The sequence below is a fragment of the Pongo abelii genome, chromosome 15 (assembly GCF_028885655.2).
Source record: "Pongo abelii isolate AG06213 chromosome 15, NHGRI_mPonAbe1-v2.0_pri, whole genome shotgun sequence".
Lineage (NCBI taxonomy): Eukaryota > Metazoa > Chordata > Mammalia > Primates > Hominidae > Pongo > Pongo abelii.
In genome coordinates this window covers 71,982,691-72,007,029 of record NC_072000.2, presented here as the reverse complement: position 1 = coordinate 72,007,029, position 24,339 = coordinate 71,982,691, and the positions used below count along the sequence as shown (strand labels likewise).

At 43.0% G+C, this 24,339-nt stretch overlaps 1 protein-coding gene across 2 annotated transcripts in view; it reads left to right on the top strand.

The window, feature by feature from the left end:
* The window catches only part of ZFYVE26 (zinc finger FYVE-type containing 26), a 73,614-nt gene that overhangs the window by 27,143 nt on the left and 22,132 nt on the right, over positions 1-24,339 (top strand). Inside the window, exons 15-29 of one of the 2 annotated variants that reach the window (XM_009249178.4) lie at positions 2,300-2,501; positions 3,512-3,775; positions 6,877-6,996; positions 7,088-7,252; positions 7,832-8,050; positions 8,672-8,774; positions 9,585-10,330; positions 11,579-11,775; positions 12,761-12,865; positions 14,859-14,981; positions 15,372-15,548; positions 16,949-17,195; positions 17,940-18,038; positions 20,847-21,010; positions 23,319-23,455. In XM_009249178.4, the coding sequence (XP_009247453.3) occupies positions 2,300-2,501; positions 3,512-3,775; positions 6,877-6,996; positions 7,088-7,252; positions 7,832-8,050; positions 8,672-8,774; positions 9,585-10,330; positions 11,579-11,775; positions 12,761-12,865; positions 14,859-14,981; positions 15,372-15,548; positions 16,949-17,195; positions 17,940-18,038; positions 20,847-21,010; positions 23,319-23,455 (3,068 nt within the window). Of the gene's footprint in view, positions 1-2,299; positions 2,502-3,511; positions 3,776-6,876; positions 6,997-7,087; positions 7,253-7,831; positions 8,051-8,671; positions 8,775-9,584; positions 10,331-11,578; positions 11,776-12,760; positions 12,866-14,858; positions 14,982-15,371; positions 15,549-16,948; positions 17,196-17,921; positions 18,039-20,846; positions 21,011-23,318; positions 23,456-24,339 lie in introns of both variants that reach the window. The other variant, XM_024231901.3, reaches the window with a different exon arrangement.

Sequence of the window (24,339 nt, the reverse complement as noted above, 5' to 3'; positions counted from 1 at the left end):
AGTGTGGCGATTCCTCAGGGATCTAGAACTAGAAATACCATGTGACCCAGCCATCCCATTACTGGGTATATACCCAAAGGACTATAAATCATGCTGCTATAAAGACACATGCACACGTATGTTTATTGCGGCATTATTCACAATAGCAAAGACTTGGAACCAACCCAAATGTCCAACAATGATAGACTGGATTAAGTAAATGTGGCACATATACACCATGGAATACTATGCAGCCATAAAAAATGATGAGTTCATGTCCTTTGTAGGGACATGGATGAAATTGGAAATCATCATTCTCAGTAAACTATCGCCAGAACAAAAAACCAAACACCGCATATTCTCACTCATAGGTGGGAATTGAACAATGAGAACACATGGACACAGGAAGGGGAACATCACACTCTGGGGACTGTTGTGGGGTGGGGGGAGGGGGGAGGGATAGCATTGGGAGATATACCTAATGCTAGATGACGAGTTAGTGGGTGCAGCACACCAGCATGGCACATGTATACATATGTAACTAACCTGCACATTGCACACATGTACCATAAAACCTAAAGTATAATAATAATAAATAAATAAAAAATGAATAAGTAAAAAAAAAAGAAAATTGGAGTTAAATGTAATACCTGGTTTTTCTACCTCATAGGAATGTTAAGAGGATTATGTTCTAGCTGTGAGAAATATAAAAATCCTCTACTGTTGATTAAACTTAATAACATAAAATAGTACTCTTCTAATTTTCAAAACCCTCTTGGCATATTAATGATACTTTTACTGGTAGTAACGTATTTGGTAGTTTATCTACTTAACATGTAGGTCAGAATTGTTCTTTCATGTGAGTTCAGTTGTTGAGGAATAAATCTAGGGAACTCTAGGTAATAGGACAATTTTTACTTAACCTTCTCTGATCATTTTAGATCTTATACTGTAATGATAATGATAATTATGATCCTTGGAGGAGGATAGGACCCTCCCCAGCCCCAGCCTTTCTTTTTCTTTTTTTTTTTTGAGGCAGAGTCTCACTTTCTCACTTAGGCTGGAGTACGGTGGCTCGATCTCGGCTCACTGCAGTCTTTGCCTCCCGGGATCAAGCAATTCTCCTGCCTCAGCCTCCCGAGTAGCTGGGACTACAGGTGCACACCACCACTCCTGGCTAATTTTTATATTTTTAGTAGAGACGGGGTTTCACCATGTTGGCCAGGCTGGTTTCGAACTCCTGACCTCAAATGATCCACCCTCCTTGGCCTCTTGAAGTGCTGGGATTACAGGCACGAGCCACCACGCCAGCCCCTCCCCAGCCTTTCTAATGCTCAAATCCAGAGGAATTTAGCTAGGAGTCCCATGATATTTTACCCCTAAATGTCCTCCACTTCTCCTCCTTTTCTTGAGCCGTGGTCTTTTTTTTTTTTTTTCAATAAAAACTTTTATTTTTTGACCTGGATACAGACAGAATAAGTTGTACATATAAGACAATATCAGAAAATATTAACAAGAAAATAAAATTACTTTTAACCCTATAGTATGGAACAACCAATATTAAAAATTTACTTTTTTGGCCAATATTTCTCCAAAATATGTATGACTTTTATATAGCTGAGATTATTTCAAATCTAAAACTTTATATCATGCATTTTTACATTTTAATATTAGCATTTGTCTTTTAACCTTGATTTTAGTGACCTTACAATAGTCTGATCAAGTAGCTGCATTTAACCATTTCCCTGCTGCTCAAGATTTAGATTATTTTTAACCTTGTAATAGTTGTAATATATACTGCCAAGGTGATTACATTTAGGCATTAAGCCTTTTGAATTATTTTTTTAAGAAAGTTCCTCATAAAAACTACTGAGTCAAAAGATGTAAACATTTTTAAAGCTCTATGGATTGCCAAATTGCTTTTCAAAAAAAGTTGTGACACTTAATGTTACACCATCTCCTGAGGATTTATTTTTGCACTTTGTTATTGTGATAGATGCAAAATGTTATTGTTACTTAAATTCCTAGATTACTGACAAGGGAAAAAATATTTTCTCATTTATATATTAGTCATATATATTTCCTCTGAAATTGTCCACATCTTTTGCCTATTTTCTACTGAGGCTTTGGTGGTTTTCTTACTTTTATGAATTATTTTTTATAGTTGACCTGCTCTTCTAACATTCAGTGCTCTTCTGCCCCTACAAAGCACAAAGACATCTTAGGGCCACAGTCTAATGGTTGGCAAGATATCCCATCCGTGGACATTCCCTGAATCAGTGGAACCACCAGGGCCCACACTCTCCCTCTCCTATGACAGGTGCTGTTCACGTTCAACCTGAAGTCCTCACCCAGTTCAGGGGAACTGATGTTCATGGAGCGCTACCAGGAAGTGATCCAAGAACTGGCCCAAGTAGAGCACAAGATTGAAAACCAGAACTCAGATGGGGGTAGCAGCACCATTCGGAGAACTGGCAGTGGCCGCTCAACTCTACAGGCCATTGGCAGCGCTGCGGCAGCAGGTCAGGCTTCCCTGCTAACACCATAAGTGGTGAGATGGCTGGGAGAGGGGGTAAAAGGGGAGAAACCACTAAAATCCTAGGCTCCTCATGAGGGTGAGCAGAAATTCAATACAGGACACCTGCCTTGAAAAACAGCAAACCTGATACATCCAGTTTTCCAGCTGTGCCCATCCTCCTTGCCCAGGCTGTTCAGATACCACCACTCGACCTACTGCATTAAGCTTATCCTGTGTGATTTAAATGAAGACTGTGAATGCTGTTTTTAACCTGTGTTTTGATGGCCACTGTCTCTGGCTTCAGGAAATGCTTAGGAGTTTATTTCCTTCCCATGTAATTACTCAGGGATAAAGCATATTGTTTTACTGTTCTATAAAGTGCAGTTGGGTATTAAAATTTAAGGCCTAGAATTCACAGGTCTCAATTTCCCAACCTTGGATGCACTGCAAAAGAGCCCATCCTTTCGTTACTTCTTGAAGTTGGAATCTTGTTCCACATTTTCACAACTCTTACTGACCTAGGCCCTACATACCATGATACCATCACATATTGCTTCCTACATATTATCCCAGAAATTTTCTATGCCTATTCACAAGAACATACACACATCCTTTCTGTTTTTAATATAAATAGGTTCTTAGGACAATACTATAGTCTACCTTGCTTTTTAGCGATGCGTTCTAGAGATCTTTTCTGATTAGCACACACAGATCTACTAAACCTACTTTGAGACTCCATTTGGAAAAATGGAGTCATTCTTTCTGAACCTACTTTGAGACTCCATTTGGAAGAAGCTGTCCCTCATCTGGACCACTCTGAGCTTCTCTTGGTCTTCCTTTCATGCCACTGTTTTGAAGCTATAAGAGTGGGCCATAATGATAGTGCTAATATACATAGAAGATACCCTGTGCAGATGAACCTCAAACATTTTGAAAGTAACTACTTTACCTAATAAAAGTTGTAGTAAGAATCCTTTTAACCCCTTGCTTTTTATTCCTCTGCTGGGCGTCCAGGAATGGTGTTTTACTCTATCTCTGATGTGACCGACAAGCTGCTCAACACCTCTGGAGACCCCATCCCCACGCTCCAGGAGGACTTTTGGATAAGCACGGCTCTAGTGGAGCCCACTGCTCCTCTGAGAGAGGTTCTGGAAGACCTCAGTCCTCCTGCCATGGCTGCGTTTGACCTAGCTTGCTCTCAGTGCCAGCTCTGGAAAACCTGCAAGCAGCTTTTGGAGACGGCTGAACGACGTTTGAATAGTAGCCTTGAAAGGCGGGGTGAGTGTGCTGTGTTAGCTGTATCCCTTCATTCTCAAGTGAGATGGGTTTCTGAGAGTCTTGATAAATTGTCCAGGAAGAAAGCAGTTATTGGAGAAGGCAGATGGTGAATGGATTATGAAATTTTGTCACATACAATCTGATGGCATAAATACAGTCTGTTGAGAGACAAAATAGACATAGCAATTTGGGGAAATTCTTTATTGAATTATAGGTGAATTCAAAGAAGAAATATACATTTTAAAATGGTATCAATGGAATTCGAGCCTTAAGACTCCATGCCCTCTCCTTGGTGAACTTCACTTAACCTAAAACCTGAGAGCATCTTGAATTTGTAAGCCAGGTGTAAGGGAAAACTTAATGAGTCACAGTTGGAGGGATGATCATACCTTGAGGTGAATAACAGTGCAGAATATGCATATGGAATTCTTAGAGAAATCAGGTATGTGAAGGCATCGGATATGAAGGTAGAATTAAGCAACGTTCTACTCCCCACACCTGCCCTTGCTACTGGCACCAAACATTGGAAGGACTGAGCAGTGGAGGAGAAAGGAACCTGTTCTGCCTTAGTAATGTAGAAGGAGGAGTGGTGAATAGGTTATGATATGAGTAGCCCCTTGTGTCCTGGGGTCCCCAAGTCCACCCCCAGGTTCAGTGATTCTCTGGGAGAACTCTCAAGAATCAGCGTATTGTCATATTGCTAAGATTTATTTCAGCAAATGGATACAAAGAAAAATCAGCAAAGTAAAAAGGCTCATAGGATAAAATCTGGAGGAAACCAGGTGCAAGCTTCCAGGAGTCCTCTCCCTGTGGCTACACAGGGCATGCCTATGCCTATTTCTCCAGCAATGAGTTGTGCCAGCAGTTGCAAGGTGTTGTATAAAGGGAAGCTCATTAGAGACTCAAGGCCCGAGGTTTGTTTGTTTGTTTGTGTTTTTGAGATGGAATCTCGCTCTGTCCCCCAGGCTGGAGTGCAGTGGCACAATCTCGGCTCACTGCTCACTGCAACTTCCACCTCCCGGGTTCAAGCGATTCTCCTGCCTCAGCCTCCCGAGTAACTGGGATTTCAGGCACATGCCACCACGCCTGGCTAATTTTTGTATATTTAATAGAGACTAGGTTTCACCATGTTGGTCAGGCTGATCTCGAACTCCTGACATCATGATCCGCCTGCCTCAGCCTCCCAAAGTCCTGGGATTACAAGCATGAGCCACCGCGCCCAGCCGCCCAAGGTTTTTTTTTTTTTTTTTTTTTGAGGACTGGTGACAAAAACACCCTCTGCTTAGCATGTAGCAAATTCCAGATTCCCAAAAGGAAAGCAGGTGTACAGCATAAACCACATTGTACAAAGAGTTTAGGGCCAGTGAGCCACTGTCATTATTTAGGGAAAGTATATAAGCATAGGAAACTTCTTACCAGTCAAGTCCACAGTGCCAGCCAAGGGCCAACCTTGCAAGCAGATGTTCCAAGGATAGCAGTGTCAAGCCTGCTGTTTAACTCTTTTCTATACACCCCTCCAAATCACCTCTGAGCTGTTGGTTAAAATGTCCTTTAATGTTTACATAGTCCTTCAAAGAAAGTACACAGTGGCTTATACAATGCTGTTTTTGTCCAGTGATCTGCCCTTCCCCTCATCTTATACTTATATCCTAAAATAAAATGTTATTCAAGCTCTTAATCACTGAAACAATTTCAGGTCAATCAATGAGGAATTTGTGTGTGTGGGGGGGTGCATAGTTGGTGTATATATTTATGGAGTATATGAGATTTTTTGGTATAGGCACGCAATGCTTAACAATCACATCATGGAAAATTGAGTATCCATCCCCTCAAGCATTTATCCTTTGTGTTACAAACAAGCTAGTTACACTCTTTTAGTTATTGTTAAATGTGCAATTGAATTATTATTCACTGTAGCCCCCATGCTATGCTATTAAATACTAGGCCTTATTCATTGTTTCTAACTTTTTTTTTTCTGAGACAGAGTCTCACTCTGTCACCCAGGCTGGAGTGCAGTGGTGCCATCTCGGCTCACTGCAGCCTTTGCCTCCTGGGTTCAGGTGATACTCCTGTCTCAGCCCTCCCCCACAACCCCTCAGTAGCTAGAATGACAGGTGTGTGCCACCACACCCAGCTAATTTTTGTATCTTTAGTAGAGAAGGGGTTTCACCATCCACCCACCTCGGCCTCCCAAAGTCCTGGGATTACAGGTGTGAGCCACCACACCCAGCCTGTAACTATTTTTTATACTCATTAACCATCTCCATCTTCCCCCACCCCTTACTACCTTCCCAGCCTCTGGTAACCATCCTTCTATTCTCTATCTCCATGAATTCAGTTATTTTGATTTTTGGATCCCACACGTAAGTGAGAACATGTGGTGTTTGTCTTTCTGTGCCTGGCTTATTTCACTTAACACAATGATCTTCAGTTCTATCCAAGTTGTTGCTAATGATTGGATCTCATTCTTTTCTGTGACTGAATAGTACTCCATAGTGCATATGTACCATATTTTCTTTATCCATTCATCTGCTGATGGACACTGAGGTTGCTTCAAAATCTTGGCTATTGTGAACAGTGCTGCAAGAAACATGGGAGTGCAAATATCTCTTCAATATACTGATTTAGGAATTTAGTGACGACTGTGTTTCCAGATTATCCTGAGCATATGGGAGTATAGCAGAGATGTAAGGAATAATCTGTGTCCATAAAGTTGTTTATAGTCTAGTTGGAGTATCAAGATACCACTTAAAGCAATTAAAGAAGACATATGATCTCCGCTCAAGTTGAGTACAACTGAAGGCAGTACCAAGGCAAATCTATTTGGCTTGGGACAACAATTCCATAGGAGTGCCAGAGATTCTGAATCTGCTGATGTTGTTGACAGCTGAGGCATCTTGCCAGAGGCAGTCCTAGAATCTCAGGCATGAAATAAGCCAAGTATGCTGGTTGTCACCCAAAATGGCACAGCATATATTTCCTCCTTAATATTGGAGAGGATAAAATTTCACAGGTAAATACAGGACTGAGTGCCAATCTCTGAAAACACTTCAATTTTTTTTTTTTTTTTTTGCATTCCCTCTTCCTTCATCTATTTCCAGGTCGACGGATAGACCACGTACTCCTAAATGCTGATGGCATTCGAGGTTTTCCAGTTGTTCTTCAGCAAATCAGTAAGAGTCTCAATTATCTGCTTATGTCAGCCAGTCAAACCAAATCAGGTGAGTTGCTTTTTTCTCTTTTCTTCTCCTGGACTTGGAACATTAGGCCAGCAACCGACTTTACTTTTTCTTTCTCATTTGCTTTCCATAGACAGTGTGGAAGAAAAGGGAGGAGGCCCTCCACGGTGCAGCATCACTGAACTGCTTCAGATGTGCTGGCCCAGCCTAACCGAGGACTGTGTTGCCAGCCACACCACCCTCTCCCAGCAGCTAGATCAGGTCCTTCAGTCACTGAGAGAGGCACTAGAGCTGGCAGGTATAAGGCTGTCTGCTTGGGAACAAATAAAAGCCGAACTTGGGAGAGGAAACAGCTGAGAGTAACGAAGCACTTTGGAGAAGAGGCTTGGGACTCCAGAACTGGGCTCTATCAGCCCTTTAGTTAGCCAGGGCATGTCTCAATGTCTCGTAACTTAACTTCACCTGTTTTCCCGCCTCTCAATTGAAAGAATGGTGAACACTTCATTAGCTGATACATTTTCTCATGATGAATGAGAAATACAGCCAGCAGGTGCTCAGTAAATATTGATGAACCCTCCCCAAAAGATTGCTGTGTTCTTCATAAAGTTGTTCCACCCCAGAAACAAGGATAAAAATAGAACTATACACATGAGAGTAATTTTATACACTCCAGACTCAAAGCTTTTCCTGGCTGAGAATCACTTGTCCAAATGACTGACTTAGGATTTTATATTTGCCTTGTAAGTGTAGTGCCCAGGCCATCAGATGCCCCAGGCAGTGTATAGGAGGTGCAGTTCACATATCCAGTCAGAAATTGACCCAAAGCTGGACTCACAGACTGAAGCCTGTGTCCTTTCTCCTGCCATCCTCCTCTCAGAGCCCAGGACTTCTCCACTCTCTTCCCTGGTGGAGCAGGCAGCCCAGAAAGCTCCAGAGGCAGAGGCCCACCCTGTGCAGATCCAGACTCAGCTCCTCCAGAAGAACCTGGGCAAACAGACCCCATCAGGCAGCAGGCAGATGGACTACTTGGGCACCTTCTTCAGTTACTGCAGCACCCTTGCTGCAGTTCTCCTGCAAAGTTTGAGCTCTGAGCCTGGTAGGTAGCAAGAAAGAGGCAATAGATTCATGGAAGACCTGCAAGTGTTCAGGGCAAGGAAGAGAAAAGATGCACGATTAAAAGGCTCTGGATACAGCAGTAGCCAAGAACACTGGATTTGTAAGGTTGTCCTCTCTTATTCATCTCTGGCTATTTTATTCATCTTTGTGCTAGTATAGCTGTATAGCACATGGGAGTACTCAATTAATTTTCTTGGAATTAGCGACTCAAAAATATCTCTGTCAGACCTGTGGTCCATTGTGGATTTGAGGAGCCAGCAGAGGAATCAAGTCTCTGATATGAGTACCAGATTCTTAAGTCCACAGAGTGAGTACTACATGCACTTCAGTCAGCTTGAAGAGAGCAGGAGTTGGCTGTCCGTGGCTAGACCTGCCCACTGAAGTTCGTCTGGGGTTGGAAGTCTTTAGAGCAGTGCTAAGATATAGATAAAACTTGTGATCAGGTTCATGTTGAGAATACCCTTTACCTAGAATGAATTAACAGCAGGCTCTCAATATTGTCTTCATCTTAACACTGTACTTTTTTTCTCAGTTCTGGGAAACAGGGCTCTGAACTCTTGCAGTCAGTGGTGCAAACAGATCCTGTTCTTTACCTTTGCAGATCATGTGGAGGTCAAGGTAGGAAATCCCTTTGTTCTGCTGCAACAGAGCTCTTCCCAACTGGTGTCACATCTCCTGTTTGAGAGACAAGTTCCCCCAGAGAGGTAGGAGCCACCTCCATGCAAGTCAGCCATGGGCCTCCGGATGATTTCATCAATATAGCCAAGGGCTCAGTGCGGTGGTGCTTGGGGTTAGCACAGAGAGTGGGGATTTCTTCCTGACGGAATTTTTTATCCTTATATAACTGAAAATTTAATGTGCCTTGTTTCCTCCTTTCTCTCTTGATACCTTTAGCATGTATATTGTTAAGTATGAAATCAATGGGTGACTCTGTACTTTAAAAATAGGCAAAAATCTAAAAATTCAATAACATGATAGTTGATTAGACTGTAGGAAAACAGCATTCTCAGCGAATGCAAGTGGGACATAAATTTGTACAGCCTCTGTCGGAAGGCAGTTTGTCAATATTTATTAAAATTGCAAATTCATATGCCCTTTGATTTAGCAAACCATTTTGGATAATTTATCCTACAGCTTTATTATACATAAATGATTTATGTGCAAAATCATTTCATTGCAATCTTGTATATAGTACCAACAAATCAGAAAATTCATTGTCCACTAACAGGAGCCTAGTTATGGTTCATTTATGTAATGGAATACTATGTAACTGCAAAAACTAAAGAGGATCCTCTCCATAGAGGGATATGGATAGATCTCGCAGACGTGTTCAGTGAAAACACAAAGGGCAGAGCAATATGTCTAATAGGCTACTTTTTGTGTTTTAAAAAAAATAGTGTGACGATTAGGAACTTTTATTTACATTTGCTCATGTAAGCATAAAGAAATTGTAAGACTGGGTAATGGTGCCTGTGTATTCAGGCCTTGTATGCTTTCTGCTTCTCTCCTTCCAGACTGGCAGCCCTTCTGGCCCAAGAGAATCTCAGCCTAAGTGTGCCGCAGGTCATCGTCAGCTGCTGCTGTGAGCCCCTTGCTCTTTGCTCATCCCGGCAAAGCCAGCAGACCTCCTCCCTCCTGACTCGTCTGGGTACTCTGGCCCAGCTACACGCCTCCCACTGCCTGGATGACCTCCCACTTTCTACACCGAGCTCCCCGAGGCCAACTGAGAACCCCACATTGGAAAGAAAGCCCTACTCCTCCCCAAGGGACTCATCACTCCCAGCCCTCACCTCCTCTGCCTTGGCCTTTCTTAAGTCACGCTCAAAGCTCCTAGCTACGGTGGCCTGCCTGGGGGCTTCCCCGAGGTTAAAGGTCGGCAAGCCCAGCTTGTCATGGAAGGAACTTCGTGGCTGCAGGGAGGTGCCTCTGGCTGCAGAGCAGGTAGCCCGGGAGTGTGAGCGCCTTCTGGAACAATTCCCTCTGTTTGAGGCCTTCCTCCTTGCTGCCTGGGAGCCCCTGCAAGGGTCTTTGCAGCAGGGGCAGAGTCTGGCAGTGAATCTCTGTGGCTGGGCCAGTCTTTCTACCGTTCTCCTGGGCCTACATTCTCCCATTGCCCTAGATGTACTGAGTGAGGCTTTTGAGGAATCCTTGGTGGCCAGAGATTGGTCCCGGGCCCTTCAGCTCACTGAAGTGTACGGGCGAGATGTGGACGATTTGAGCAGCATAAAGGATGCAGTCCTGAGCTGTGCTGTGGCATGTGGTGAGCAGAATGCTATGCCTCCCTTTTTCACTAGTGGTAATATTTGGTATTCACCGGTTATATTATCACATTTAATCCTCACGGTAACTCTAGAGAGAAGCCCCACTATAATCTCATGTTATTAAGAGGAGACCAGATCTCAGAGGGGTTAGGAAACTTACTCAGGGTGGTAAGTGGTAGAGTAGAGCTTAGAACCCAAGTCCATCTGACTTTAAACAGCCACTCATAACCAGTATTCTCAATACTGTATATGGCAATTCTTGTGAAATTCTACAGACTACAAATGTTTGGGTCCCTTCCCCAGAGGCCCAGGATGGAGCTCAGGCAAGTGTTTACTTTAAAATAGGGATCAGCACATTTTTTCTATAAAGGACTTTGTAAGCCACAGTCTCGCTCATAACTACCCAGCCCCTCCAGTACAGCATGAAAGCAGCCAGAGTCAATATATAAAGAAATGAGCATGGCTATAGTCTAATAAAACTGTATTATAAAAGCAGATTGTGGGTCTGTTTGATGGCCACTGCTTTGAAAGCTCCCCAGGAAATTTTGACGTGTAACCGGAGTGGAAAGCCAATGAGCTGTAACACTGCTAGGATTTCCTAGCAGTGTTGCAGCAAGAGTTGGGTGTGATGTAGGGAATGACTTTTGGGTAGGAGGCTTGGCTCCCTTTGGAAAGGAGAAAATCCATCCTTGAAAAGGTGGAGAAATCCACCGACTGGCTGTGTGGTCTTAATTGCTTGGAGTCTGTTTTTTGTATCTCCAAGATCAGATCTCTGAAATGGGTGTGGAAGAGAGAGATCTAAGTCAGGGAGTGAAACTAGTCTACCTGGAATAACTTTCAAGTGGTTATGTATGGCACAGGGTGGAAATTACAGGGAAAAGGAAAGTTTCACTGACAAGGTGAGTCTGAAACAGTCCTATATGTTCAGGATGCCAAAACATGGAGAGCTTCATCTCTTCTGTCCCTCCTTCATCCTTTCTTCCTTTCTCTTTCCCTCTCTTCCTTCTGAAAGTCTCATGACTATTATCAGGTTTACCTAAAGATAAACATAGGGTAGAGATACAGCATTTTCCTTGTCATATAATGGTTCCAAGTGTAAAAACTAGTTAAGATCACATGCATCTTAAGGATCCTCCAAGCTCCTCTTTTACGAAATTGAAGAAAGCCCTTTCTCAAGAAGTAACCTGGACTCTTGAACTCTTCTGGTCCCACGCCTGCTGCCTCTGAGCATCTTTTTTGTCTTATAGACAAAGAAGGTTGGCAATACCTGTTTCCCGTGAAGGATGCATCTCTGAGAAGTCAGCTGGCCCTACAGTTTGTGGACAGGTGGCCCCTGGAGTCATGCCTGGAGATTCTGGCCTACTGCATTTCAGACACGGCTGTCCAAGAAGGACTAAAGTGTGAGCTACAGAGGAAGCTGGCGGAGCTGCAGGTGTATCAGAAGGTATGGGCCCTTGCATCAAGAGAAAGGGAACAGGCTTCTCACTCTATGATCAACCCCAACCTATTCTCATATGATGGGGGACTTTAAGAAACAGAAAATATAGGTCTGGGTTTTGCTTTGCATCTGGCTTCAGTTCTTAGGTGAACAGCAGGGAGGCCTCCTAGCTGGTTCCTGTGTTACTTATTCCTATAATTTTAAATACATTTGCATGAAGTGAGGGTAAAAATAACAAAATTAACATTGGAATGGTGTATTACAGTCCAAAAAGGCTTTTTCACATGTCTTTTTGAGCTTTGTGTATGTTTTTGTATATTATGTCTTCTATAAAGCTTGTTTTAAATTTCAGCAAAATTTCAAGAGCTATTTTGAAAAGATGCATGAAGGTGATAATTTCAAAAGTAAAAGATTCTTGTGGGATATTTGTTATGTTCAAGCTCAAGAGGCTTAGGGAGACAAATTTAGGAAGCACGGCTACATAACAAGTGTAAAATAGATGCTAATTTTCCAACATATCCTTGGAGCAGACAGAGTCCAGGAACCCTACCAGGGGCAGTGAAAATGGCAGGTGAAAAAAGGTTTCTTTTTATTCTTCCTTGGCAGTTTTCATGCAGAGCTAAAATATATGAAAGGTGATCCCACAGAGCATTCAAGCCAGAAGAATATCTTGGGTGGAGTTTGGGGTAGAGGAACATGCGACAGGTGACCCCAGAACAATCTGGGAAGCATGAGAGCACTGTCTTCACTAGTGAAAGGCCCCAGTCCTGGCCTCCATATTCAGCCTTCACTCCCTGCTTCTTCTTCCTGGATAGGTTCACTCTGCTCTCTAAATAATCTTTGCCCAATTTGCTGTCTTTTCTGGCAAGTTCTGACAGCCTGACTTTGGGGCAGAGATCTAGGGATGGCCCATCTGTGGGCATGCCCAGTGACTTGTTCATGGAGGGAGAAGCTGCAGTGTGGTTTGACGGATTTTCCTGTCTTTCCTTAGATTCTGGGTTTGCAGTCTCCCCCAGTGTGGTGTGACTGGCAGACCTTGAGGAGCTGTTGTGTTGAGGACCCATCAACTGTCATGAACATGATTCTAGAAGCACAGGTAACATTTTCCTGGGTGTTGTTCCCCTTCATCCTCCTTTCAGAGTTGCAACCCCTTAGCTGGCTGTATAAGCCCCTTTCTGCATATCAATGTTCACTTTTTTAAAAAATAACCATACCACATTCTGGCCGAGGCGGGCGGATCACAAGGTCAGGAGATCGAGACCACTGTGAAACCCCATCTCTACTAAAAATACAAAAAATTAGCTGGGCGTGGTGGCGGGCGCCTGTAGTCCCAGCTACTCCGGAGGCTGAGGCAGGAGAATGGCGTGAACCCGGGAGGCAGAGCTTGCAGTGAGCTGAGATCGTGCCACTGCACTCCAGCCTGGGTGACAGAGCAAGACTCCATCTCAAAAAATAAAATAAAATAAAATAACTATACCACATTCTTTTTTATTGTGAAATTTGCCAAAATCCAGATAAGTATAGAGAATAATACAATTGACTCTTTTGTATTATCACCCTGTGTTCATACCTGAGATTTTCTACATTGTGTACATTAGGTACAGAATGTATTTCTTGAAGTGGACTTGCTGGGTCATTGGTCATGAGCGTCCTCACCTTTGCTAGAATATTACCAACTCACTCTTCAAAACACTCACCCCAGTTACACTCCCACTCGCAGTTCCCATTATTCCATAACCATGTCACCTTTTTATTTATCTTTATTATTATTTTTGAGACAGAGTCTTGCTCTTTCACCTAGGCTGGAGTGCAGTGGTGCAATCTTGGCTCACTGCAACTTCAGCCTCCTGGGTTCAGATGATTCTTTTGCCTCAGGCTCCCAAGTAGCTTGGATTACAGGCACCCACCGCCATGCCCAGCTATTTTTTTTTGCATTTTTAATAGAGACAGGGTTTTGCCATGTTGGCCAGGCTGGTTTTGAACTCCTGACCTCAAGTGATCTGCCCACCTTGGCCTCCCAAGGTGCTGAGATTACAGGCATGAGCTACCGTGCCCGGCCCCTTGTTACCTTTTTATATTGTCCAACTTTTCACTGTTTGCAATAAGATGCTATCTCATTGTTGTTTTAATTTACATGATTACTAATAAATTTGAATATCTGTTCATATGTTTATTAGACTTCCGAGTGCTAAGTAGGATTTTGTCTACCTTTTAAGAAGCTGACTGTAGATGCTCATTCAAATGTTTGTTCATTCAGGAAGTACTTATTGCATGCCTATTATTTGCCAATCACTGTGGTAGATGGTGGTGAAACAAAAATTATTAAGCTGTCCTTGACCTGGAGTGGCTCACATTTTGGAGAGTGGGTGATGTAAGATGCATCCCCAGGTGACTGCAACATAATATACAAATGACAGAAGTAAGCTCAGATTGTGGGAGCACAGGCAGGGCACCTAACATAGCCTGAGAAACAAGGAAGCATCCTGAAGAAGGCAGTCCTAGGCAGAGTTGTGGGGAGGACATTCCAGATACTAACATGTGGGAATATTTGAACAAAGCCCTAGGAATTCTGTTCTCTCAAACTTCATCTACAGTTCACAAGTTGGGGTTGGGGGGTTGTGAGGGGGAACATGGGTAGAATCTAACCACCAATATGTTTATTTGGCCTTTGTAATATTGGTCTACAGAATTTTTATTTTTTCGTATTGACTCTATTGCCAAAATTTTAAAATACAGAAATTTTATGATTTTTAAAAAGTTTTGTAACTTAAAAGTCTGACAACATTGGACCTGCCCATTCTTATAGCATGAGTGGCTATGTCCTTTAAACAGTCTTTTCAGTCTTTCCTACTTCCTTAGAATCTCCCCAGGGTTGACACCAAGTGTCTGTTGCCACATGTCATCTGCTTTTTTTTATGGTAGTGCTAAGAGGAAAGTGATATGAACAGCAAGCCTGCTTCAATCATTTTCATCATAGTGAAGTTCCCATCAGCACTTATAAACATTCCTGGGGCTTTGTAGACTCAAGACTGCTGAGAAGAATCAGGCAGTCATGTACAGGGGTTGAAAGCATGTGTGTTTCCTTCCAGGAGTATGAACTGTGTGAAGAGTGGGGCTGCCTGTACCCCATTCCAAGAGAACATTTAATCAGCCTTCATCAAAAGCATCTTCTCCACCTTCTAGAAAGAAGAGATCATGACAAGGCTCTGCAAGTAAGCCCCCAGTTCTTTCCATTTTTCTTCTGGGGTGGGACAAGAAGTTTAGTCAAATCAGATGGCTTTATTTTCATGTTGAATCCCATGCAATCTCAGCTATGCCTCTTCCAATCTTTCAGGAGCTGGTTATAGTCATCTTGAGCAGAAGGGGCCCAGCCTTGCATTAGGTGCCAGATGGGGTGGCTGGGTACAGAATTCTGCTGAATTCTGGTCCTGTCAAAGCCATGGCATTTGGGAAACTACAGAGGTGGTTAAAAAAAGAAATGAGTATAGAGAAAGCGTTAGTCCAAAATGAGTAAACCTAAATATTCTATTCTCAAACAAAACAAAGCTGGTCTAAGAGCTCTTCTGCAGGCCTCACCTTCCTCCTCTACCCTTTGACAATAGCTCCTGCGAAGAATCCCTGACCCCAACATGTGCCTTGAAGTGACAGAGCAATCCCTCGACCAGCACACTAGCTTGGCCACTTCTCACTTCTTGGCCAACTACCTCACCACCCACTTCTATGGACAACTGACTGCTATCCGACACCGTGAAATCCAGGCGCTGTATGTGGGATCCAAGGTAAGGAGGAAAAGGAGGTGTTGGGAAGGCATACCTGAGGGAGAGACTGCGAGCCTAGCTCTTCTTCAGAACTTGCCTTTTCAATGGCTCTTTTGCCAGGCACCTGCCATCCCTGGCCTGTGCTATATGAAATCTTTACCCTAGAAGCCCGCTGTATCCTAGTTGAGTCTCCTAGGACTTGTCATTCTCTTCCTGTCCTGCCTCCATAGTGAATTCTACCTGGTCCTCTTAAGTTGCTTTTATGGTTTCCATGGCATCTGCTATATCAATGCTTCTCAATTCTGACAATATATTAGAATCACCTGGACTTAAAAAAAAAATTCCAGGTTATTCACCTCTACCCCAGATCAAGTAAAACTGATCTTGGGATAGGGACTGGACATCTTCCAAAGGGCTTCTGATGTGAGGATTTAAAACGACTGCTTGATAAACTTGTCTGTGCTAATGGAAGAGGGTTAGTTGCCTATGTAATTAGATGAGATAAGTTCTTACCTTTGATGTATAACCTTGGAGACATTAGTAGAAGAAACCGCCAGCTAGAAAAAGTAATCCAGTGAAGCAGAGTTTGAAGAGAGCTAGGACCCTCTGGCATTCTTCTAATTATTCTGCCTGGCAGTCCTATATACTACCCCACAAATAGAACGAGTGCTAGGAGAGCCATAAATATAACCACTGACCCACTTACTAAGAGTTAAACTACATAACATGTTCCTTAAGAAGATACACCCAATGCGCTGTAGCTGAGTAGGGGAACCCTTGAAAACTGGCAGTGAACAGGGTCAGTGAACATATTTCAAGCCTAGTGATCGTGACTTCTAAGGAGAACTTAGATTCATCATTTACCTGTGGGACATAGGAGGTGCCAGGTTTCATCAGACCATTGACACCACCTTGTATTTCTCATTCTGAGTAAAGCCTCAAATAAACAGAATGGTGGCATTAAGGGTCAGGAAGACCTCAGTCATACCTGGAGGGTCCAGGCCAGGGGTGAGCAGACTACCACCTGTGGGCCAAATCCAGTCCCCAGCCTGCGTTTGTAAAGCAAGTGTTATTGGAACACACGTGCAACTATCATTTTACCTATGGCTGCTTTCAAGGTACATGTGCAGAGCTGAATGTTTGAGACAGACATTATGGACCATGAAGCCTGAAATATTTACTCTCTGATCCTTTATAGAAAAAGTTTACTAACCCCTCATCTGGTGAAGGTACTTGGAGTACTTCTCAATTACCATCTGCAGAATTTAGTGGGGAGCTCAGCCTTCCTAAAAGACTGAGAGTCTGTTTCAGTAGCTGGCTATGCGCCTTTTGTTCTCATGCACCCTTCCAGTGAGAATCTTGAGTTTTTTCTGAAATTTGTGTACTATTTTCTTTACTCTATGGATCTACCCCACAAACAGATTCTGCTGACCCTGCCTGAGCAGCACCGGGCCAGCTATTCCCACTTGTCCTCTAATCCCCTGCTCATGCTGGAGCAGCTGCTTATGAACATGAAGGTGGATTGGGCCACTGTGGCTGTTCAGACTCTGCAGCAGCTGCTGGTTGGACAGGAGATTGGCTTCACTATGGACGAGGTGGACTCACTGCTTTCCAGATACGCAGAGAAAGCCCTGGACTTTCCATACCCTCAGAGGGAGAAACGATCAGGTAACTGCTAGCATCCTAGAAGGGGATTCTACATGGAGGAAGAAATGCCATGCTCATTCTTAGTTTCAATTTTCTCCCCTTTTAATATTTTGGGTTGATCTAGAGTGAATGAATACACTTCAGGAGAGCTATCTCTTTATTATATAGGAGAGATCTTGGTCTTGGAGGAAGTAGAATAATGAGCAGAATTAAAAGGTGGTAGATAACCACTGCATGCGCATAATAACATAAAGGTTTGGAAAGCAAAATATGCTGGAAATGGTCTCTGTCTGGCCTTGATATAGCGGGCTCTTTAGTGCCATCATTTGGTACTGAGAGTATGCCTTATTCCCAGGATCACATCAGATATCACTTGTATGTGAGCTGACTCAGCCTCTTCTGCATTGAAGAAACTGAAATAAGTAAGGACTGATGTTCCCAGCCAGCTCTTTTTTCTTACTCCTTACCCTCCAGGGGCATCATTTCAATGTCTTCCACTTCCCTCTGGGCATTTTTTTATTTATTTTGTAGAATCCTAGTGTCCATTTCATTATCTCATATGCCTAAACATGGTTTGTTTTTCGAGGCATTTAAGAAACATGCGTGCTGTGGGCTTAGAGGTACCTCCTCCATTCTCTTAATACCTAGTAGAGTCATGGAATGACAATCAGAGAAGCCAACAGAGCTTTGTTCTAAATGCCTAGGGTGGTGAATCAAGATACTTATGGTAGAACCATATTTTGTCAGCATTTTCCCTCTCTACAGATTCTGTGATTCACCTCCAAGAAATTGTCCACCAGGCTGCAGATCCCGAGACCCTCCCTAGATCACCATCAGCAGAGTTCTCTCCTGCTGCTCCTCCTGGTAAGAACTGGCTCTGATTATTCACTAAAATTTTTCAGTTTAGTCTTGCCTTATTCTGTCCTTCAGAATTTTTTTTTTTTGCTTCTTTTTTTCATTGCCAGTTACAACATTATTAATTGTTTATCTTGGTTCGTTCCAGATTTGTATATATCTCAAAAGATTCAACATACAGTCAACTATTGTTATTCGTGGCAGTATGTCTATAAAGTCTCCACACTGAACTAGCAAATCCAGAACTCTTGTTCCTAAGGGAAATATGTACATGTATACACGTATCTCACATAGTTGGTCATCTTAAATCCTAAAAACAACTCTTCCTAGACGATTCTACTCTATTTCCTTTTTTCTACAAAGGAGATTCAGAAGCGTTAAGTGACTTGCCTGAGGCCACCCCCACTAACAGGTCCCAGAATTGGGATTCAAATCCCATTCAACTAGCCCCAGCACTGAGCTTCTGGCACTACCCCACACTGTCCACTACCATCTCCATCTTCTGGTCACTGTTTTTTTTTTGAGACGGAGTCTTGCTCTGTCGCTCAGGGTGGAGTGCAGTGGCACGATCATGGCTCACTGCAACCTCCGCCTCCTGGATTCAAGCAATTCTCCTGCCTCAGTCTCCCGAGTAGCTGGGATTAAAGGCGTGTGCCACGACACCCAGCTAATTTTTGTGTTTTTAGTAGAGATGGGGTTTTACCATGTTGGCCAAACTGGTCTCGAACCACAGGTGATCCACCTGCCTTGGCCTCCCAAAATGCTGGGATTATAGGCATGAGCCACCACACCCAGCCAAGTCACTGTTGTATAGAGGTTGAAACAACCTCAGCTGGGAATCTGAGTGTTGAGTATTGGGTGACTCAAAACTTTCATGACCGCATGTGTTTGCAAATGACCACAAAAGCAAGATGAATATTGTTTTTGAGGTTACAAATGTTAACAAACAAGCACTTCACAAATATGCAATCTGGTATTAATGAGGATTGACTGTACTTAGCCCTCAAGTTCATACTGTCACACACAAAGCACAAGCTCCTTGAAGCCCTCAGCCATGTCTTGGTCACCCTTTTCACCACCTCTCCAGTCCCCCGGTCTCCAGCCCCGACACAATGGCCTACTCTCAAAAGAAGCTCAGCCAAGTGTTTTGTTTTGCCAAATGGTCAAAGGAGCAGGATTCTAAGGTCTCTTCTTCTGAGTGCTACTAAGAGTCACTATGTTTTACATCTCTCTTTTTCTGTGACCAGCCAATGTTGCTCTGCTAAATGATAAGAAATCTCTTTACATATCATAAAGCAGACTGTGGCATTTTCTGGCCATACTTTGAGAATTAGCCATGCTTCATGGTAACCAGCCGAGCTGAGGAGAGGGCTCAGCCTTGCAAGTATATGAGCAGCTTCATGCATCTGAATAAATGGCAGCCTGAGCAGCTTTGATATGTGTGTGTGTGTGTGTGTGTGTGTGTGTGAGCCTTTTTTTTTTTTTTTTTTTTGGAGACAGGATCTCACTCTGTTGCCCAGGCTAGAGTGCAGTGGTGCCATCAGAGCTCACTGCGGGTCGGTTCCTCCTGCCCCAGCTTCCCAAGTAGCTAGGACTACAGGCACACACCACCATTGCCTGGTTAATTATTTTATTTTTTGTAGAGACAAGATCTTGCTTTGTTGCCTAGGCTGGTCTCGAACTCTTGAACTCATGTGATCCTCCCACCTTGGCCTCCCAAAGTGCTGGGATTACAGGCATAATCTGCACCCAGCCTATATGAGCTTTTTATTATGCAAAATTTGCAAATCCCAGATACCATATCATTTCATTTATAAATATTTCAGTATAAATCTCTGAAAGGTAAGGACTTTCATAAAACAAAGCCATAATACCATGATCACATCTAGAAACAAATTCATAATAATTCCTTATTATTCTCAAATGTCAAGTCAGTATTCAAATTTCTCCAGCTGTCTCATCAAGATTTTTTTATAGTTGTTTTTTCCAGACTCAAGATCTAAATAATGTCCATACATGGCATGGCATTTGGCGAAATATCTCTTAATTCTTTTTTTCTTTTTCTTTTTTAAGAGAGTCTCCCTCTGTCATCCAGGCCAGAATGCAATAGTATGATCATGGCTACTATAACCTTGAGCTCCTGGGCAGAGGCAATCCTCCTGCCTCAGCCTCCCTAGTAGTTGGGACTACATGCACACACCACCATGTCTGGCTAACTTCTGTATTTTTTTCTTTTGTATAGATGGAGTCTTGCTATCCATCTATGGAGCCAGCCTAGTTGCCCAGGCTGGTTTTGAACTCCTGGCCTCAAGTGATTCTCCTGCCTCAGCCTCCCAAAGTGCTGGGATTACTGGCATGAGCCACTGCACCGGCCTCTTAAAGCACCTTTAATCAATAGGTTCCCTGCCTCTTTTCTTGTTTATCCCCCCTACCTCTTTTTTATTTGTGAAGGAGACTAGTCATTTGTTCCCTGAAGCTTCCCACATGCTGGAATTTGGTGACTGCCTTCCTGTGGCAATCTGCGTCTTCATCCCCAGAATTTCCAGGACACTTGTAGTTAGATCTAGAAGCTGGACTTGATTCAGGCTTAATATTTTTTAGTAAGTATACTTGATAGCAGGTGGTGTGCACGTCCATCAGGAGGCACACAATGTTCAGTTGTCTCTCTTTTATGACACAAACAGCCACTGATGATCATTAACTGGATCTATTCTTTCAATAACGGTTTGTAAAATGGTGAAATTCTATCATTCTCTCTTCATCTATAAGCTGGTATATTGATTAGCTTTTACTCTGACCTCTGGCTCTGCCTCCCAGGTATCTCCAGTGTACATTCCCCTAGTCTAAGAGAAAGGAGTTTCCCACCAACCCAGCCCCCACAGGAATTTGTGCCCCCAGCGACACCCCCTGCCAGGCACCAGTGGGTACCGGATGAGACTGAGAGTATCTGCATGGTCTGCTGCAGGGAGCACTTCACCATGGTAAGCAGCATTGGTCTCTACTGTCACCCTCAGGAGAAGGTAAAGGAGAATTCTAGTTCATGAGCCTGAGTTTACAGTCACCGCCTGTCCCCAAGAGAATATCGATATTTTCAGAACTGCCAAATCTAAGACTTTGGGTTTATTTTTGACCTGATCAGAATGTATTTTCTGGATTCCGACAGGCAGTAGACACCCTCAAACAGCCATAAATTCTAAAATCTTTGCCATTGTCATGAGATAATAAAAAAGAGGCAGGAGGAGTCACCAGGTGTCAGTGGATCTTGTTTCCAGCTCCCATGTCTTTGACAGTAAGACTGGTGACCTAGCAGTGGTTATATGCACTGACTCAGGAGACAGAGGGCCTGAGTTCTAATCCTGGCTCTGCCTCTTAATGACAGTGTGACTGTACACTATTTTGGTCTCATGTGCCTACTTGTAAACTAAGGATGATATATTCTTAGGCTCATGGAGCTGTTAGGATTAAATATGATAATATGTGTCACCATATTTAACGCAGTACCTGCCCAGTATGCCACATCACCTCAATGCTGATGAAAATGATGGTGATGTAATTGCTCTGTGTCTGTTTCCTCCTCATCTATAAAAGAGGTGTAATATTTCTATTAGAATGAAATGAAGCAGTACTTTAAAGTCACTTTGATGCCCATCCACTGTAGACCGGATAAAGGAAAGTGGTACGTATACACCATGGAATACTATGCAGCCATAAAAAAGAACAAGATCATGTCTTTTGCAGGAACATGGATGGAACCAGAGGTCATTATCCTTAGCAAACTAACACAGGAATGGAAAACCAAATACCACATGTTTTCAATTTTAAGTGGGAGCAAAATACTGAGAACACATGGACAGAAAAAGGGGAACAACAGACACGGAGTGTGCTTGAGAGAGAAGAGGGTGGAAGGAGGGAGAAGTTCAGGGAAGAAAAACTGCTAGGTACCATGCTTAGTACCCAGGTGACAAAATAATCTGTACACTAAACCCCTGAGTCACGAGTTTACCTATGTAACAAACCTGCACGTGTACCCCTGAACCTAAAATAAAAGTTGATTTAAAAAAAAAAAAGATATTAGGAAAGCAAAGTCAGATATTTTCCTTATTTAAACTTACAAGTCTTCAAGGAGGACAATTGGTTGTGGCTTGTTGAGACATATGACAAGCCACCAAAAGGAGTTTTGCATGACAGGCTGCTCTCTAGCTTTGAAACCACCATATAGAAGGTTTACTTACATATAGGGTAGACTATAGAAAGAGTTTCTAATCTTTAAATTCTAATAATGATAACAGTTGGCCTTTATTGACTGCCTACTGTATATGTTCCAAGCATGATACTAAGTGCTTTGCTTAAGTTATCTCTCTTAAATTTTACAATAACCTGATGAGCTTGGTAATATTATTACTGTATTACACACATCAGAATATGGATGTATAGAGAAGGTATATAATTTGGAGAAGACTGATGAGAAATTCTGAATTGACTGATACAAATTAAGAATTTGTGTGTAAAATTAAATTATACCTAAGTGTTTATATTTTTAAAGTCTTTTTTTTTTTTCTTTTGAGACAGAGTCTTGCTCTGTCACCCATGCTAGAGTGCAGTGGTGTGATCTCTGCTCACTGCAACCTCTGCTTCCTGGATTCAAGCGATTCTTCTGTCTCAGCCTCCCAAGTAGCTGGGAGTACAGCCTCCCACCACCACACCTGGCTAATTTTTGTAGTTTTAGTAGAGATGGGGTTTCGCCATGGCGAGGCTGGTTTCGAATTCCTGACTTCAGGTGATCCACTCACCTCTGCCTCCCAAACTGCTGGGATTACAGGCGTGAACCACCACGCCCAGCCTAAAAGTCTTGCTTCATGTTTATCATGTGTTACAAATGGCACCTGCTAAAATAACCTTGGGGAAAACAAATAAAGGCATTTTGAAAGGGATACTTTTTAATCATTGTCATCAATACCAGTAGAAATGTGATCTGCACTGGCTCAGAAAGTGACTTCTTCCCCACTACTTTTTCTTGTTTCTCCACATGTTGCCTCCATACACAAGTAGAACTTGTCAGGAGCTATTGCAAAGCTCCACGACTTGGCACCTTTGCCCATCAGCTGACAGATATTTTTAAATGTTCGATTTTTGAGGGCAAGGACTGGTGTGTCCTTTTCCAATAGAGACCCAAGCAGTTGGTGTTCTTAGTAAGTAAGCCACTGGTAGTTAATACCATGTATAAATGGATTGATGGCAATCTCCCCTTCTCTCCTCCCTCTTTCTTCTCCTCCTGATGGCATTCCTCAGTTTAACAGGCGTCATCATTGTCGCCGCTGTGGCCGGCTAGTGTGCAGCTCCTGCTCCACTAAGAAAATGGTGGTTGAAGGCTGCAGAGAGAACCCTGCTCGTGTGTGTGATCAGTGCTATAGTTACTGCAACAAAGAGTGAGTGTCCTACAGCAGGGCTGTTGCTATTATTGACCGCTGCACCCTCCCCCAGGTCCCTACACTCCTAGGAGTCTCATTATGGAGAGCATTTCAAGTCCAGAAATGTTTAACATTCACACTGAAATGCCATTAACTCTACACTGAAGTGTTTGTACACTGACCTTGGTCAGAGAAACCACTAAGAGAGAAAGTAGGGTGAGAGGAAGAGGTGTTCAAGGCTCTTACATGATGTTCTCTCTGAAATCAGGACATTGGTTCCTTAGCCCTTCCCCAGACAGAGGCCATTGAGCTTAGTTCACCAACTCACCTATTTTCTAGCCTCTCTTGCTTCAACTGGTCTCAGCTGGACTCAAATGGACATGTTCACACCTGCTGAATGGTTGGGCATCGCTTATATCAACTCTGATCTAGGTAGTCATTCTTGCTTGTAATCCGTAATTAGAAGAGCCTCCATACTTGCCTACACAGAGTTCACCTTGTAACAAATTTCAGAAACTGCCCATACCTCTGGCGAGACAGATCAAGACTTTGTTTGTTGGCTCAGTGTTGCCCAATTGTTTCCACTACTTCTAGTAGCAAAGAAGCATGAACCTAAGACTCCCAGAGCATCTAGGAATATGGGCCAAAGCAACCATCCAAAACCAGTTACTTTGAATTCTGCATGTTTTATTTACAAACTTAAATAGAGTTTATATTCTCCTCCATAGCATTATTGTGTTTGTCCTGATATGAACATTTTTGGTCATTATTTACCATAATGATTACTGATCTCATAGGAAGGAAGACACACCATATTTATTCTACAGTTTCCGTGACCCTAGCATACCACTGCCTCCCTCACTCCTGGAGGAATTACCCACACACCATACTGCTGAGATTTG